Raw genomic sequence first — 15996 nt, 5'->3', positions numbered from 1 at the left:
TTTTAATTTTTGGGCTGGCAGCCTCTAGGCTGTGCCTCAAAACTCACCCATTGCTGCCCATAGCTGTCTTCCACATCGTTAATCCATCTGTCATCCCACTGAACTCTGAGCCCTAGCAAGCCAGAAGGCCAGAACCCATTCTCTGCCATGATTACAAAATAGGTGAAGAAACCTCCAAGGGCCTGGATCATACCTAAACAGGTAAGAAAGGATGATAAAACTGATGAGGCTACTGTGCAGAACAATTATAACAGAACAACAGCTTGCAGGCAACCCTAACCACCTTCAAAATTACTCCTTGCAGTGCTCAATGTCCCAAGCAGCAGCTGTAGAAATACTTCACACCAACATCAAACTCAGCTGCAACCCTTTTGCTGAGCAGCTTCTGCCCCCAACTTTGTACAGAGTTACTTCTGTTCTGGCCCTGTGCTGTGATGGCACCATACTCAAGGACACAAGATAAAACTCCCTTTGTATTCTTATTATGCCTTGCCCACCCCCAACCCTTGCAAAATACAGTCAAGAAGGTTCCCAAGGTCTGCTGCAATTAAGCATGAGCTCCCATCCTGTGAACTGGGCACGTCTCTGTAGCTGCCTTCAATCAAAGCTCCTAATGCTGTGTGTTTAGGGATACACTGGAGAGAATCCTTTACTTCTAATTAAACTAACAATGGGATCTATGTTCTTGCTGAACAAGTCTGAACCAGAGGAGAGCTGGTTGTCAGCCAGTTCCTTTGCAGCGCTGTGCAATTAAACAAAATTACTGTGAAAGCGATTCAATGGATCAAGCTGCACAAGCCACCGCTATAAGCCATGGGGGAAGAATCATTGCAAGTTCTTTACAGCCTGAGGTTCTGGTTTACACACCCCAAACCTCAACCCTACCAAAATAAGCAGAGCAGTCACTGACTCAAGATTGTGTACAACCCCTGCTACCACCAAGTTGAAACTGGTGCCAGAGAAAACAGAGCAGCTTACCAATCTGCCCATAGGCCATGCTGATCAGCCGTTCATTCACCAGCTTGTCTGTTTTGGGATTTCTGGGCTGCCTCTTCATGATGTCACTCTCTGCTTGCTCATATGCCAGGGAGATAGCAGGGACCTGAGGGTGGCAGGACTGCTCTTAGAAGAGTTTCAATTCTCCACTATATAGAGTCTTCCCTGTCCCATGTATTCAGTGCCAGAAACAGCACTCCCGAAAAGGGATATTCCAAAAGGACCTTACCCCCTCCCTTTCCCCAGTTTGTCCTTACAGGGAGCTGAAAGATCCTCAGACTCAAGAGCCATGAGATGAATGGGAATAAAAGGAGTATCAGATGGTCCCTTACTTTAAATCAGAACACTAGAGAAAACTATTTAAGCATTTTCCTTCCACCTGTCCTTTCTTTAGGGTACCTAAGAACATCCACATTTTTTCTTGAGACAAAAAAACCACATTCACCATGTCAGTGCCCAAGTCAATGCAGAGGATGGTGACTGTTCCCAGAGGAAGGGGTATGTTTGCAATGATGAAGATCAGGAACGGCGTGATTTCAGGAATGTTACTGGTCAAGGTGTAGGCAATAGACTTCTTCAGGTTATCAAAGATCAGACGACCTGGGGCAAGGAAGAGAGATCAGGGTAATTCTCACTTGTCAGCAGAAAGCAGCCAAGCAGCTCACAGGGAGCCTCAGTGCTAACACCAAATGGCAAAATCCTAGTGCAGGAAATGAAAGGGTTCTCTCGTATGTAAGGGTGATACTGCTCCATGCACAGCAACACCTGTGGAGAGTGACACTTCTGGTCACAGCTATCAGGGCTCACTGCACACAGTCTTGGTTTCTGGACATCATCAAGAGCCCCTGGAGGGACCCTCTGTTCTGCTCCTGTTTGAGAGCTACTTCTCCATCAGGAAGGAAAACTCAGCTGGCAAAGAGGACTGTAAGGTCACGTGTTAGGCAACAGCACAAAGTAGCTTTTGTTACTCAGCTGCTTCCTACTCTTACCCATCCCCAAAGGCTCATGCAGAACATCCATGGAAAGAAATAAAACTTTGAGGGGAGGAGGAAAAGTGCTGCTCTCCTTGAAAACTCTTGCCATGGAGGCAAGCTCAAAGAGGAGCCCCCCAGGTGCCTCTATTTCAGAGGGGATACTGAAGCATGTTACTTTATTACCGCTGCACACAAGTTATAGACTCACCTTCTTCAACCCCAGTGACAATGGAGGCAAAGTTATCATCCAGCAGAATCATGTCAGCTGCCTGCTTGGAGACATCGGAGCCAGCAATACCCATAGCAACACCAATGTCAGCCTTCTTCAGGGCTGGGGAATCATTGACACCATCACCTGTGACTGCTACAATGGCACCCTAGTCACAAAGAGAGGAACAGCAAGACTGAAATCATCCTCTAAGAGATGTTTATGGCAGAAAAACGTTCTCGTATCTTACAGATGAAGCACAAAAAACTATTTCACCTTGCTTAAAGATATCTCAGTTCCTCCTTGCCCTCCCCTCACCCTTTCCCTGTTCTGATCAGGCTCATCAAGGGAATCATGCTGCTCTCTTGAAGGGAGATACTGGACAACACATGAGCATGTTGGATCCTCCTCTCCCAAGCACATCCAGAGCATTTAGGAATTAAGTTTACTAATGAACATCCTAGGATCAGAAGAAAGCCTCAGTACAAACTGAAGATGTTTTCCTGTCAGACCCTTATATTTATGTATTGTAGAGCAGCCTGACATCAGCAGCTGAAGGCTGCTGACAGACAGATTTAATCTGGCTCTTTACATGAGGGCACTGAGGAGACTTAGCCCTAGCACTTCAACAGCAGAACTTCTTGGTAGTTTACATATAGATGTCTGGGCATTTCTCTAATATGACATCCTTACTCTCCCTCTCTTTACCTGTCGCTGGCAGCCTTCCACAATGATAAGCTTCTGCTGAGGAGATGTCCTGGCAAAGACAATTTCTGTGTGGTGAAGCAGGATGTCATCCAGTTGCTCGCTAGTCATGTCCTTCAAATCTGAGCCATGAACCACACAAGCTTTGGCATCCCTGAAAACAAGATAAGGTATGTTTTACTTTGCAGTAAGTTTCTCATTAGCTGAACTTGCCCCATAAAAATAAGGTTCTTCAGTGCTCTGGGGAAAGACCAACTTCTGCTATGACTAAATACTAATCCAGGCAGCCTCTGCACAGAGGTTTGATGCTCAAAATTTTGAGAGACAGATGGGGAACACCAAGAAAAAGACAACAGAACAGAACCAAGCAACAGACAAAAACCCTCATGAGCAAATTAATTCTTTCCATAGCTTTCTAAAAGGCATCAAGGCAAAGACTAGTTGTTCCTACAAATCTCAGCCTCCCTGAAAAAAAGGGACTCCTGGCTCAGGTAGTTAGCTTCCAAGGTTTCAAGAGATGCTGCTGTCTTCAGCAGGCAATCTTTTTTGCAACAGACTGATGACCATGTGACTAGTGACACATGGCTCTTCACAGAGAGTGCTCACACCATGCAAGTTCCAACTAATTTACACCCTTCGGCCACAAAAGCATGCGATGTTATATTTAGACTGGTTTGGTACCCTACATGCTGCAGCAAAATACCATCTCTCTCCAGCCCAGCATACCATCCCTTATAGGTCTAGGAGACTGTCCACGCAGCTCTTGACATCACCCAGTTTAGACAGGGAAATTCCTTCCCCACCCTTAGAGCCAGCTGCTGACCTGTTCAATCATACAGCCCAGCCAACCCCAGCCTGCACTGCTGGGTTTTGAAGTTACCCAAAAAATCTAAAAAAAAAAAAAAAAAAAAGAACCAACCAAACTCCCCCCCCCAAGCAATTTCATTTCACAGGGTGTCTCTATTCACAGTTCATAAGCTACATGGCTGTCCTCCAGCCCAAACACAGGCTGGGTCAAGCTAAGCAATGCAGACAGCCCAGCCATTCTGCAAACAGCCTGCTTATGCCAAAGCACATTTTCTGAGGATGCCTCAATTCTAGCTAGGCTATGAAGCCAAGCATTAACCCTTAAGGAGGAAGGAGTTCCCTTCTTACATTTTTCTGCTTGTAGCTATGCACTAGTGTCAACTCCTCTACCTGGCATAAGTCCTGCTCCCTTTGCCCTCCTACAATCTTACTCGTAAGTACTTCCCACACACAAGACACACACATTTAATGCAATCTTTTGTGCATTCTTCACATAACTCATGATACACATTGCAGAGCCACAATATGCTGAGCTAAGCAAATGCCAATCTTTTCATGTCCAGGGGGGAGATGCTGAGGGATTACCCAAGGCAAGGAGAGAGGCAAATGCAGAATTCTTTGAACAGGTCTGGCCTTTCCCAGCAGATATTACCTAGGGTTGACCTGGCTGACAGGAATGTTGAGTCGAGCAGCAATATCTTCTACTGTTTCATTGCCCTCGGAGATGATGCCGACACCCTTGGCAATAGCTTTGGCTGTGATCGGGTGGTCTCCAGTAACCATGATAACCTGCAATGCAAACAGACTGCCATGGAAGCCCTGCCTGCACTGCAGAGCAGTGCTGCCCAAAAGGCAAGGTCCCTTACACTGAAAAGGCCACACGTCTTCTGTTCTACTCGTGAGCCCTAGCGCAGAGCAACTCTGAGGTACAGGCAGTAACCTGCTACCAGTACGCGAGGGATTGAGGTGGATGGAAGACAAGAAATTGTTCATGTTGAGCTAATGGAGCCAGTTCTGTCTCCAGCCTGTGCTTCCCTCTCATTTTAGTCAGTACTGTGGCACCCTGAGCCAAATCATGTGCTTTGGGACACCATGCTCTGAGCACCTGCCAGGGCCCTAGCAGTTTGGAGTTTCACTCATTTTTCAGTTCATGAACACACAACCATTTGTACTTCAGGCTTAGAAATTAAGCCTGAAGTAGCAGTAGCTAAAACCTGATCAATTACTTCACCCACTCACATTACAGTACTACAGGAGGTCAAGGAAGCCCTTTATTTCCACAGGTATGAAGTGAGGTGATTTTCAACCCAAGAATAAATTACCTTGATCCCAGCACTTCTGCATTTGCCAACAGCATCCGGCACAGCAGCACGAGGTGGGTCAATCATAGACATCAGTCCTACAAAGCAGAGTTTGTCTACAGGGAAGTTCAGGTCGTCTGTATCAAACTGGAAGCCTTCAGGGAACTGATCATCAGGCAGAGCCAAGTGGCAGAATCCTGTAACACATCAAACCCACATTTACTCTGTTCCTACACATCAGGAGGCAGAGAGAGTGAGCACTTACTGCTTCTGCAAACAGCTGTGCAAGAATAACATGGCAGCTTAGTCAGAGGTTTAGCCAGGGCTGTTGAGACAGGAGTCACGCTCCTATTCTGATAGCTACCAGCTGTGGCTAGGTGCCCAGACACAGCGTGGTTCTTGTGCAGTGGAATAAACCCAACAACACTGTGTGGTCCCATGGAAGGTCCCAAATGCTTTGCTGCATTTTGATCTACGTGACTTCACTGCTGAGAGAGACCAGACCCTGCAGGCTGCCTTTTAGATTAAAGGCAGGACTGTCCCTACATGGATTGCTGAAGTGACCTTAATACTATGGTTACACTGCAGGAACAGAGTGACCCTTCACTTAATCTGTGAGGACTGCACAGGAACATGAAGGACAAATCTTTTCCAAGGTAATCAGGCTGCTTTTCCTTACCTAACACTCTCTCCCCGAGGCCTCCCAACTCAAGGTAGGCATTCTGAAAAGCATCTTTCATTTCCTCATCCAGTGGTTGCTCTTTGCCATGGATAAGAATAGTGCTGCAGCGATCCAAGATCCTCTCTGGAGCTCCCTTCATCACCAGCAAGTAACGGGATTCTGATGGATTAGCGTTTTTGTGGATAGACAGCTAAGGGTGGAAGAAATAAATCTGTTCTATAAACATGGACTGCGAAGGACACAAGTAATCAACATCAGTGTTTTGCAACTATGGCAGCTCAGGGCCATTTGTGATACTCTGCTCTAGTTCTCATTTATCCACACATTAAAGAGGTTCACAAACTAAGGAATCTGAGCATTCTTTGGCATTAATGTGTAACTGCAGGTGTTGTAATGACCTGTTCTGTATTCAAGTGACACCTGTTAAGGTCACTTCCCAGCAGTTCACTCCTATTCCCAGATTTGAGTTACTCCATGCTCTGTGCACTATTGCTGACAACTTGAGAGCATGTCTGATGCTTTGCTAGCAGCTAATACCTTAGTGTCAGTGCAGCTCCTCATAGTTACACATGTAACTATGGTCTGTTAACTTAAATTCATAGAACAGTCTTCAAGCTAGTAATGGCTAGACAAGATTTGGGTGCCAGAACAAGTTTTGAGACACACTGTGTGCAAATTCACACAAGTACTTCACACAGCAGCTCTCCTTTCAAGAGCACACATGCTTACCTGGTACTTGTTGGTAGAGTTAAACGGTATTTCCACCACTTTGGGATACCTTTCTCTCATCTGCTTGACAGAACCACAGCACAATTCAATGCATTTCAGAAGTGCAGACTCAGAGGCATCTCCTGCCACAGCTCGCTGAGGAAAAAAGACAACTATCAAAACATACAACCACAGAAGATTAGATATTTAAAATAGATTTTAAGAGTGAATTCATCACAGCCCAGTCCCACCTTCTACATCAGACTATATGAAAGCAAAGAATAAATAATTCTATTATCTAGTACCAACAAGTACTTCATTTCAGAAAGCCAGGCCTCCCACCTTGAGAGCAGCAGTCTTCTTGTGACAAAGTCAAGAAGCCCTTTAAAGGGGTTAGAGAAAGTCACCAGGTACAGTCAGACCAAGTGAGACTGGAGAGTAAACTTTGAGAAGAACTGCTGTAAGTTGCTTGCCATGAAGAACAGCTGATGTGAGATGAAGACTGACTACATGCACACAGAAACACTTCCATGTGCCCCCCCACTCCAAGATAACATCAACTTATCAAGCCACTGGGAGAAATTTGATCTGTCCCTTCCCCATAAAGGTTAGCACTGGTAGAGATGGGGGTTCTCAGCCCAGGACATCCGTATGTGCTCAATGTCCCGGTGGAGCTTCCTTTGCTGCAATTGAAACCAAGTATTTCTTACCCTTCTGGTCTCTCTCTTTGTGAGCATTTTTTTTTTTCATTTCTGTACTACTTTTTGGTATCTAAAGACTTCTCAAGACTTCACTCTTCCAAGCCTTCCTTAAACAGGAAGAACTCCAGCTCTTTAACTTCAGGTCACATTTTGTAGACTTAAGATAAGGTCAGAGGAGTGCTGGGGAAAAATAGTTTGTTCCATCATCTCTATACCACTGCATCAGAACACCCCTGGGAATAAGTTTACTAAGCAACATGACTAATACTTGACAGATTATAAGCACTGTACGGTTAATTTCAGCCCTGCTGGGTCACAGTTCAGAAGGAGGAATGTGAACTGGTGCTATGCCAGCATTTGCACCAGCACTGAACCAGTGAAAGCTTAAGGAGACTTGCCAGCGAGAGCAGACTGTCTCTAGCCAGTCTCCCACAACCACTGCTCTGATGTTTACTTCTCCCAGCACCAGGTGTCTGTAGCTTTGAAGTGTACAAATGCCAGAGATAGCAATTCCTGGAACAGCCAGATACTGGGAAATGCCTAGGAAAGCTTTCTGTTATTTTCTAGTCCCATGTGAAATATCTGGCCTCCCAAACTGAGTGTGGATGGCAGTGGATGGCAGGGGTTCTGCTGTGGGAAAAATGCCTGTTCAATCCCATCTCCCCTGCACACAGCACACTTCCTCTAAGAGTGCTAGACTGCAGAAAAGGTTAAGAGTGGCAGCTACCTCTACTTGGCAGGTTCATGTGACCCACAGGATGTACTCTCACCACCATTATGAGAGGATGGTGGTGAGGAACAAAACCAACACTTTTTTTTGGGAACTCACCTTGAGAATTGGTACATTTTCCTGGCCAGCCTGAAACACAGCACGGTTACAGAGACCTGCAATTCTGGACAAAGCAGTCCAAGTGGCTGAGCTCTTGTCAAAGGAAGCACCTGGAAGCAGAGGAAGAGTGTCAAAAAGCCACCCCTCAAGAAAGTCACATAAGCTTAAAATCCCACAGGTTTAAGACCAAGAAACCTTTATCTCAAACAGGAAACACTCAGAGCATCACTGCGTCTCTTTCATTCCTCCTCCCTTCCCACACACTTGATGAGGAACTGATAATTTTAAGACAGTAGCAGTGTAAGAGAACACCTCTGCTTTCAAGATTCCAGTAATGGCCATATCCAGCAGCAACAGAGGGACACAGTGACAAAGCCAAGGAATTCTGGACAGATAACACTCATTCAGAGGGCTTGAGAAAGGGATGCTGGGTTCTACCTCCAGCTTGTCTCACTTTATCCATCAACCCAGGAACTGGATGAAATAGCTCCCAAAGGAACAATGCTTAAAGATACTCTCTCATTCTGGCTCCTAAGCTGGCTTTAAAGGAGATTAATTGAAGAGACAGTTAACTGATAACCTAACATACTTTCCATGAAGTGAAATCTTCTAGGTTTACTTTCACTGCAGGCAAGCCAACCATTGCCAGGCCTAGGGCTTCCAAAAGATCTATTTATAGATCATTACTTTGCATTAGTGTTAAATAATGTGGCTTTTTTAAGCAGTGGAGACAAGCACAACGTTTTGGACTGGTTCAGGGCAGGGTGCAGCAGCACCACTGGAAAATATTTATGCTAATAATGTGTTGCAAACACAGCATTTCACAAGGTAGACAACAGCTAGGAAACTCTTGAGTTTGGTAGTACTCAACAGTTCTGGAGAGATAAGCATTTCTCTCAGTTGTACAGCACACAGATTTCAGATTCTTATCAACTAGGAGAAACTTCCTGCTAAAGTCTTACATTCATAGCTGGCACTATGTAAACACAACCTGCATGTTCTGGGAAAACCCCTGTCCAAAGGCAACCATCTAGTTCCACATGGGAACTTGCCATCTATGTCCAGCCTCAAGTCATTATTATCAGGGCCAACACTTCTGCTGTCCATATTTTCAACAGACTTTAGATTGAGCAATTTCATCAAGATACATTTTAGCAAGATAATCAGGTACTTTGTAAATATTTCTATGTACAGGACAAACATATGGTGCTGAACATTCAAGAGGCTCAAATTCCAATGGAGTAATTCTGCACAAAAGGCAGGCTAAACTGAGTTTAAGGATTAAACAGAATCATGGTACAGTGCCAAAGCTTTCTGTGTGTCATTTCAATTTTGTTATGCTCATTCTAGACTGTACGTTAGAAATCCCTGCATTGTGAACATCACTTGGACTGAAGAGCTACAAACACAGGTTCTTAGAAGTACCAGTGTCCAGGCAGGCCCAGAAAAAGCCATTTTTTAATGAACCCTCAAGCACAACGAGGCTGTCTTACCACTCTGGTTCTCTGTAGTGTCAGCCTCATGGATCTGATTGTCAAACCACATGTGGGCAACTGTCATACGATTCTGTGTCAGAGTGCCTGTTTTGTCAGAACAGATGGTGGATGTGGAACCCAGGGTCTCCACGGCCTCGAGGTTCTTCACCAAGCAGTTCTTACGAGCCATACGCTTGGCGGTTAGTGTCAGACATACCTGGGGACAAGAGAGATGATGTCAGGTTAGATGCACTTGTGCAATAATAACACTGCTATCCAACTCAAATGTGCACATGGAATGACAACCAGCTTCCATGCCCTGCAGTGATTGCCTAACTCCTTGCTCACCCTGACAGTGCAAAATAAACAGCAACACTTCAGCTCAGGTGCTAGGTTTAAATGACATTTTTGTCATTACAAAACCTCCAGAACAGGCTTCAGCCTCCTACTCCTCAGTGTATTAGGAAGGAAATAACATGCCTCAGACTAACATTTCAGTCAAAGTTGCCACCTTCAAACGATAAGAGTTCTCAAAATAGGTGAAGGCAAGCCACATATGAGCAGGCCCAAATTAGCTCTGGTGATAAGGCTTGCAAGTTGCTGAGGGAGAAAGTAAGCAGCTCCAGCTCACTTTCTTGCTAGAGGCTGTTATCTAGTTCCAGTTCCCAACCATTCATTTCCTGGCTCGGTTGCTGCTCCGCTTCCTAGGGCAGCATGGAAGCATTTTCTCCTGTCTACCACCACTCTCCATACACCTAAGAACACCTAGATACTCTCACGACCTCTTAAGGAAATCAAACTTACAAAAACGTCTGACAGATCCCAGACCAAAAGCTGGGGCCAGAATGAAGCTTGCTGGATGCTCTGCCAGCCCTTAAAGGTTGGAAGGGTTGGTGTGCATGTGGGTGTAGAAACCCTGATGGATGTAGCAGGAAAACCCCATATTGCCACAGAAAAAGGCAGGACATAGAACTCCCAGTCTTGCTCACTTCAGCTGTATGGTGCCAAGCCTCTGTGCAGGTATAACTTAGGGACCATCTTTATGAGATAAATTGCTGCAGAACTTGATGTGGATTCAGGCAATTTAGTTAAAATACACTGAACTTATAAAGCCCAACCCTACAGACTCACCTTCCATTACTTCAGTGTTCACCTCTTTGAAAGCACACTGAGATAAAGCACTCCACATCCTTAAGGACCAAATTCAATCTTTTTTCCAACTTCACTCACCGTAACCGTTGCAAGCAGCCCTTCAGGGACATTGGCAACAATGATCCCAATGAGGAAGATAACGGCCTCCAGCCACGTGTACTCAAGGATGAGGGACAGGATGAAGAAGGAGACACCCAGGAACACAGCCACTCCAGTGATGAGATGGATAAAGTGCTCGATCTCCATGGCAATTGGAGTTTTCCCCCCTTCCAGTCCAGAAGCCAAACTGGCAATACGGCCCATCACAGTGCGATCCCCAGTGCTAATGACAATGCCACGGGCAGTGCCTGGAAGAGAGATGGGTTTGAGAAAACAAAAACAACCACAGCTTAATATCCTGTAGGTGTGGAAGAGATGTCCTGGGTGGGCTTCAGCACAAAGACCCCATATTCAGAGCTGCAGCAGAAGTCCTGCCAAACACATCTGACATTCCTTCTTCCTGCAGCTCTAGCACTTCATACAGATCTACCTCATGGATCACGCTACGTTATCTGCACTCCAACGTTTTTTACTTGTAATAAAACAGGCAGGCTAGAAGACACACCACATAGCTGCTCCTCTGATAGGGGCAAGAACAAAACACAAAACACCCAGCAGTGCTGTGGAGTCTTTACCCATTCTAGAGTAGTGCAGTTGGAACAGGCAAGGACTTTGATGGGAACTTCCACCCTACTTATCTGTACAGGTCAATATCATTGCTCATACTTCAGGGAAGTAGGAGACACACATACCTTCCACACAGTTGGTGGAAAAGAAGGCAATGTTCCTGGTCTCCAGTGGGTTCTCATGGGAGAAGTCTGGAGACCTGGTCTGAGGCTCTGATTCACCAGTAAGTGAGGAGTTATCCACCTACATGAAAGAGAGTACTTTGTCATACCCGAGCAGACAGATGCCTACTAAGTACTTTGCCCATCCTTCTCCTCCACTCCAGCCCCCGTTCACAGCAAAGAAGACTAATTCATCCTCCTTCCAGAATGAAGTTTCCCAACAGCCTGTCACTACTGTACCTTGCAACCATGTGCAGATATGATCCGAAGGTCAGCTGGAATTCTGTCTCCTCCTTTTACCTCCACTAGATCTCCAACTACAACACCTTCAGCATTTATGCTCATCTTCTCTCCGTTTCTGACTACAAGTGCTTGCTGTAAGACAGTGAAGAAACAATCTGTGTCAAAAGCAACTCTTAGGAAAAGGCTCAAAAGATCTCAGAATCTTAAAATAGTTATGCTGTGCTTCTACAAGGTTTCTACTAAGATGTTTATATCTGATATATATCTGTTACTTAAAAAAAATAAGTTGTTTTTTTCTTGATATTAAAGCTCCTTGTTACCAATATCACAGTGTGATAGTTATGATCCAGATTATCCATGAAGGAATTCAAATTTTAGTGCTTATCACACCAGTTACTGAACTCCCTAGACTATGGAGAAAGTGTCCTATGATTGTTAACAAGCTGGTGGAACCCCACAAGATTCAGGAACTACCTTGGCCTTTTAGTATAGCTACTTGGAGCAGCCTCAGATCCCTCAAAATTAAGAGCTAGTAACCCACATTAACAGCCAGGCCCTTGCAATTGGAGATGATGTTTAAAACAATTAATACCTTTGAACAAGCTATGTCTTGCCAGACAACAAGGAAATTATTTATTCCATACCTGAGGCACCAAGTTCTTGAAGGACTCCATGATCTTGGAACTTTTTGCTTCTTGGTAATAAGAGAAACAGCCAGTAATGATAACCACAGCTGCCAACACAATACCCAGGTACAGCTGCAAAGAGCAGAGAAAGTGAGTCAGAGGACAATCTGCCTGAAAGGCTTCCAGTTTGTCCAAATTAATTACCTGGCATTTAAGTGCCCCATCACAAACATGAAAGTACTTGCAGTCTCTGAACATTTTGAACACAAAGGCTGTCCACAAGCTAGTGTTGTTAACACAACACAAAGGAAGTTGCCTGTTCATTTCATTACATGGAAGCACTCCAAAACATATTAAGCTCACACATTGAATTTCCCGTGCTTATGGGAAAAGCTTCTGGACTGAATGCTTAAAGGAAGTTAATCTGCCTTGAGCCCAAAAGGCTGCTCAGCCTGCCTTTGAGGTAAAGCAGACATTTTTACTTACGTTATCGTTGTTGGGCTCCTCCTCCATCAAGCTCTGTATGCCATAAGCCAGAAAACACAGAATAGCACCAATCCAGAGCAGGAGCGAGAATCCTCCGAAGAGCTGCCGACAGAACTTTACCCATTCAGGAGTGGTGGGTGGGGGGGTGAGGGCATTTGGGCCATCACGGGCCAGGATCTCAGCTGCACGTGCAGAAGTCAAACCCTACAAGAGAGGTTCCTTTTGAGGCATTGTGGTAAGACATGCACAAGTTAGGTCTGAATTTGCTCAAGTTCTACTGCAGCAATAAGGAGCTGCTAACAGAAAACAGAGATGTCCAAAGCTGCCAGGGTTCCACAATACAAGTGCAGGATGTGACAGCTGAATGCCAGAACAGGAGCTAGAGGATGCTGAATGCTACTTGAGGAGCCTGCAGGCCATGGGCCTACAAACAAAGAAGAAGGGCAGGACAAGAAGGTTACAGCCACAGACTTTGGAACAGCACAGTGCCATCCACCCTCATCAAATTATGGAACAAGTGAAAGCTGGAGGCCATAAAAGTGATGACATGTTGGAACAACTTTCCAGGAAGTTCAGCTTTCAGAAGCCAAGATTTTTGACACAAAAATGCAAATTGCTGTACTGTTTTAAAGAGCAGACTTGATGCTAAATGCAATCGTGCAAGAAATGCATTAAGCAAAGCAAATAACAGCAGAGGTGTAAAACCACTGCAGTGCTTCTGCACTGGACTCTAAGGTAGCCTAGGACATTTGCATACCTCTTACTGCAGAAAGGCAGAATTTTAACTGGTACTAGCCATCACTGAGTGTCTGGGCATGTGCTAGCTCTCTAGACTGTATGTGCAACATAACAAACATTTGTCCTCATTACGTACTCCTCTGGAAAAAAATAACACCAAGAATCAACTTGACCTTGAACAACTCAGAGGCAGATAACAGTGACTTTGTTAGAAGCAAAGTCACTAAAGTATTGCAGTCAAGTTGTACAGTGGGAGGATAAAGAAAAGTATTTGTGAATTCAACAGTTCTCCCAAAGCCTGAGAAACCTAACTGGAGGAGTGGAGATTAAACACAAAAGGAAAAAAAAACACACCAAAATCAGACCACCCAGACCTCCCTTTGTGAAATGCTCTGAGACCTGTGGCTGTTTCTTTTCAGATCAGGGCAAAGAAGGAAGGAATACAATGTTTACCTACCCGATTCAAGTCTGTTCCATATTTACGATGAAGTTCATCAAGGCTCAGCTTGTGGTCATCCTGAAAGACAAATAGTTGGAAGAGAAAAGAATATGAGAAACGAGCTCAGCAATTCCACCTCCCACCCCAGGTTTCTGATCTGTAATGGTGTGATAGCAGGACTCTAGTTCATCCTTTCTGTGAAGAGAAATCTCAAACTCATTCTGGAATTCAGCACAGTTTAATCTTTAGCATTCTTGTGCCTGTTTGGGTACTTGAAAGCTTATTTGAAAAAGCCTGACTTTCAGTGCAGTCCTTACACTCCCAGCAGATTCTGTTAAACCTCAGTGGGTGGGTTTTTTCGGGAGGTTGAGAAAGGAATAGAAAGAAAAGGAGTTGGGAAGGTAGGAACGCACTGAAGATTAAACCTGTAACTTCACACATTTTTAAGTAGTGTTGCCATATTAAGCACTACTTTGGGGGAAGTGTTTCTCTCCCTAAAGAGGCTTCTGTTCACAGCCCGGCTATTTTTCAGTTGGATTGAGTTGGTTCAGAGCAGTGCCTCACTTAAAAACTTGCACTGGAGGAGCAGATGCTTTAAGTACACATCTCTGCTGAACACAGAATGCAATCTTTGAGCAATATTTAGAATCCCCTCTTCCTAACAGAGGGGTCAAAAATGTTAAAACACAGTCTCAAACCCATGGAACAGAACCAAAATCTGCATCACCTTTATGGACAGCAGACCTAAGCCAGATGATGCTCAGCTACAGCATCATCCAGCTTTCACAGATGGAGATGGGAGACACTCCCCACAGCCTCAAACATGATTAGAAGGAATAACACTGAGGTCAGTCTGAGCAGAGGCCAGCAGTAAATGGAGCTGTACAGCCTCAACTCCTCAGCTGGAATGAAAACAGCAGTCCCACTCATATGACAGCACAATAAAGCCTGTAATGCTGCTATGTAGAGCTGAGGAAATACATCCATACTGTGCTATGGGTAATGCAGGCAAGCACAGACTTAAGTTCTGTGTCAAGTGCCTTTTGAGAAATGATGTTGCCAGGGTCTATTGTGTGCTCATCTTGATGCTGAAACACTTACAGCACATCTGACTTGGGGACAGAGGGGAGGAGAAGGGAGATCAGCATCTTCAGTCACACCATACTGTCAGCACACCAGCTCATTTCTCTTTTAATCAGATAAGGGACAGGGCTTTGGGCATAGCAAACATCCTTAAAGCTGCTCTTTCTGTGCCCTGCACTCTTACCATCACAACTTCCTTTTTAAGTTCGTCCATGTCCCTCTCCTTCTTCCCCTTCTTCTTTCCGCCATGCTCTGATGTAGCAGTGGGCTCATACTTGTCTCTTCCAGCCTGCAAGGGAAGATTCAGCATTATTAGAAACATCTTACAGTCAAATTCCACAGCAGCAGACATGAACTATACACACACAAGACTGCCAGGCAGACAAAATTATTACAGTTTATTAAAGCTGTCTACCTAAACTTCAGTAAAGCCTTTGACACTGTTTCCTACAGCATTCTCTTGGAGAAACAGGCTGCTTGGACACGCTTGTGGCTTGGACAGGTGCACTGTGTGCTGGGTAAAAAACAGCTAGAGGGCTGAAACAAGAAAGTGGTGGCGAACAGAGTTACATCCAGCTGGCATCTGGCCACCAGTGGGGTTCTCCAGGCCTCAGTACTGAGTCCAGTCCTGTTTAATATCTTTATCAGTAATCCGGACAAGTAGATCGAGTGCATCCTTAGTCATTTCGCAGATAATACTAAGTTGGGCAGGAGCGTTATCTGCTGGAGGGCAGGAAGGCTCTGCACAGGGATCTGGAGAGGCTGGATTGATGGGCTGAGACCAACAACACAAGGTTTAATAAGGCAAAATGCTGAGTCCTGCCTTGGCATCACAACAACCCCAGGCAGAGCTACAGGCTGGGGACAGAGGGGCTGGAAGGCTGCCCTTTGGAAAAGGACCTGGGGGCACTGGTCAACAGCAGCTGAACATGAGCCAGGTGTGCCCAGGTGGGCAAGAGGCCACTGGCACCTGGCCTGTTCCAGCCATGGTGTGGCAGCAGGGCCCGGGCAGGGAC

At 45.2% G+C, this 15996-nt stretch overlaps 1 protein-coding gene across 1 annotated transcript in view; it reads right to left on the bottom strand.

Moving 5' to 3' along the window:
• The window catches only part of ATP1A1 (ATPase Na+/K+ transporting subunit alpha 1), a 19216-nt gene extending 3935 nt beyond the window's left edge, over positions 1-15281 (bottom strand). The window contains exons 1-18 of the mRNA XM_005420571.3: positions 15165-15281; positions 13916-13975; positions 12721-12924; positions 12253-12366; positions 11606-11740; positions 11330-11447; positions 10617-10885; positions 9405-9603; positions 7912-8021; positions 6403-6537; positions 5671-5863; positions 5013-5188; positions 4343-4479; positions 2887-3037; positions 2179-2347; positions 1442-1596; positions 979-1102; positions 48-193 (exon numbers count right to left, since the gene is read on the bottom strand). Of these exons, the coding sequence (XP_005420628.1) occupies positions 48-193; positions 979-1102; positions 1442-1596; positions 2179-2347; positions 2887-3037; positions 4343-4479; positions 5013-5188; positions 5671-5863; positions 6403-6537; positions 7912-8021; positions 9405-9603; positions 10617-10885; positions 11330-11447; positions 11606-11740; positions 12253-12366; positions 12721-12924; positions 13916-13975; positions 15165-15194 (2625 nt within the window). The 5' untranslated portion in view covers positions 15195-15281. The remainder of the gene's footprint in view (positions 1-47; positions 194-978; positions 1103-1441; positions 1597-2178; positions 2348-2886; positions 3038-4342; positions 4480-5012; positions 5189-5670; positions 5864-6402; positions 6538-7911; positions 8022-9404; positions 9604-10616; positions 10886-11329; positions 11448-11605; positions 11741-12252; positions 12367-12720; positions 12925-13915; positions 13976-15164) is intronic.
• Between the last annotated feature and the right edge of the window lie 715 nt (positions 15282-15996).

The sequence above is a fragment of the Geospiza fortis genome, unplaced genomic scaffold (genome assembly GCF_000277835.1).
Source record: "Geospiza fortis unplaced genomic scaffold, GeoFor_1.0 scaffold1, whole genome shotgun sequence".
NCBI lineage: Eukaryota > Metazoa > Chordata > Aves > Passeriformes > Thraupidae > Geospiza > Geospiza fortis.
Note: the sequence above shows the minus strand (reverse complement) of the source record. Positions and strands in the feature narration are given on the sequence as shown.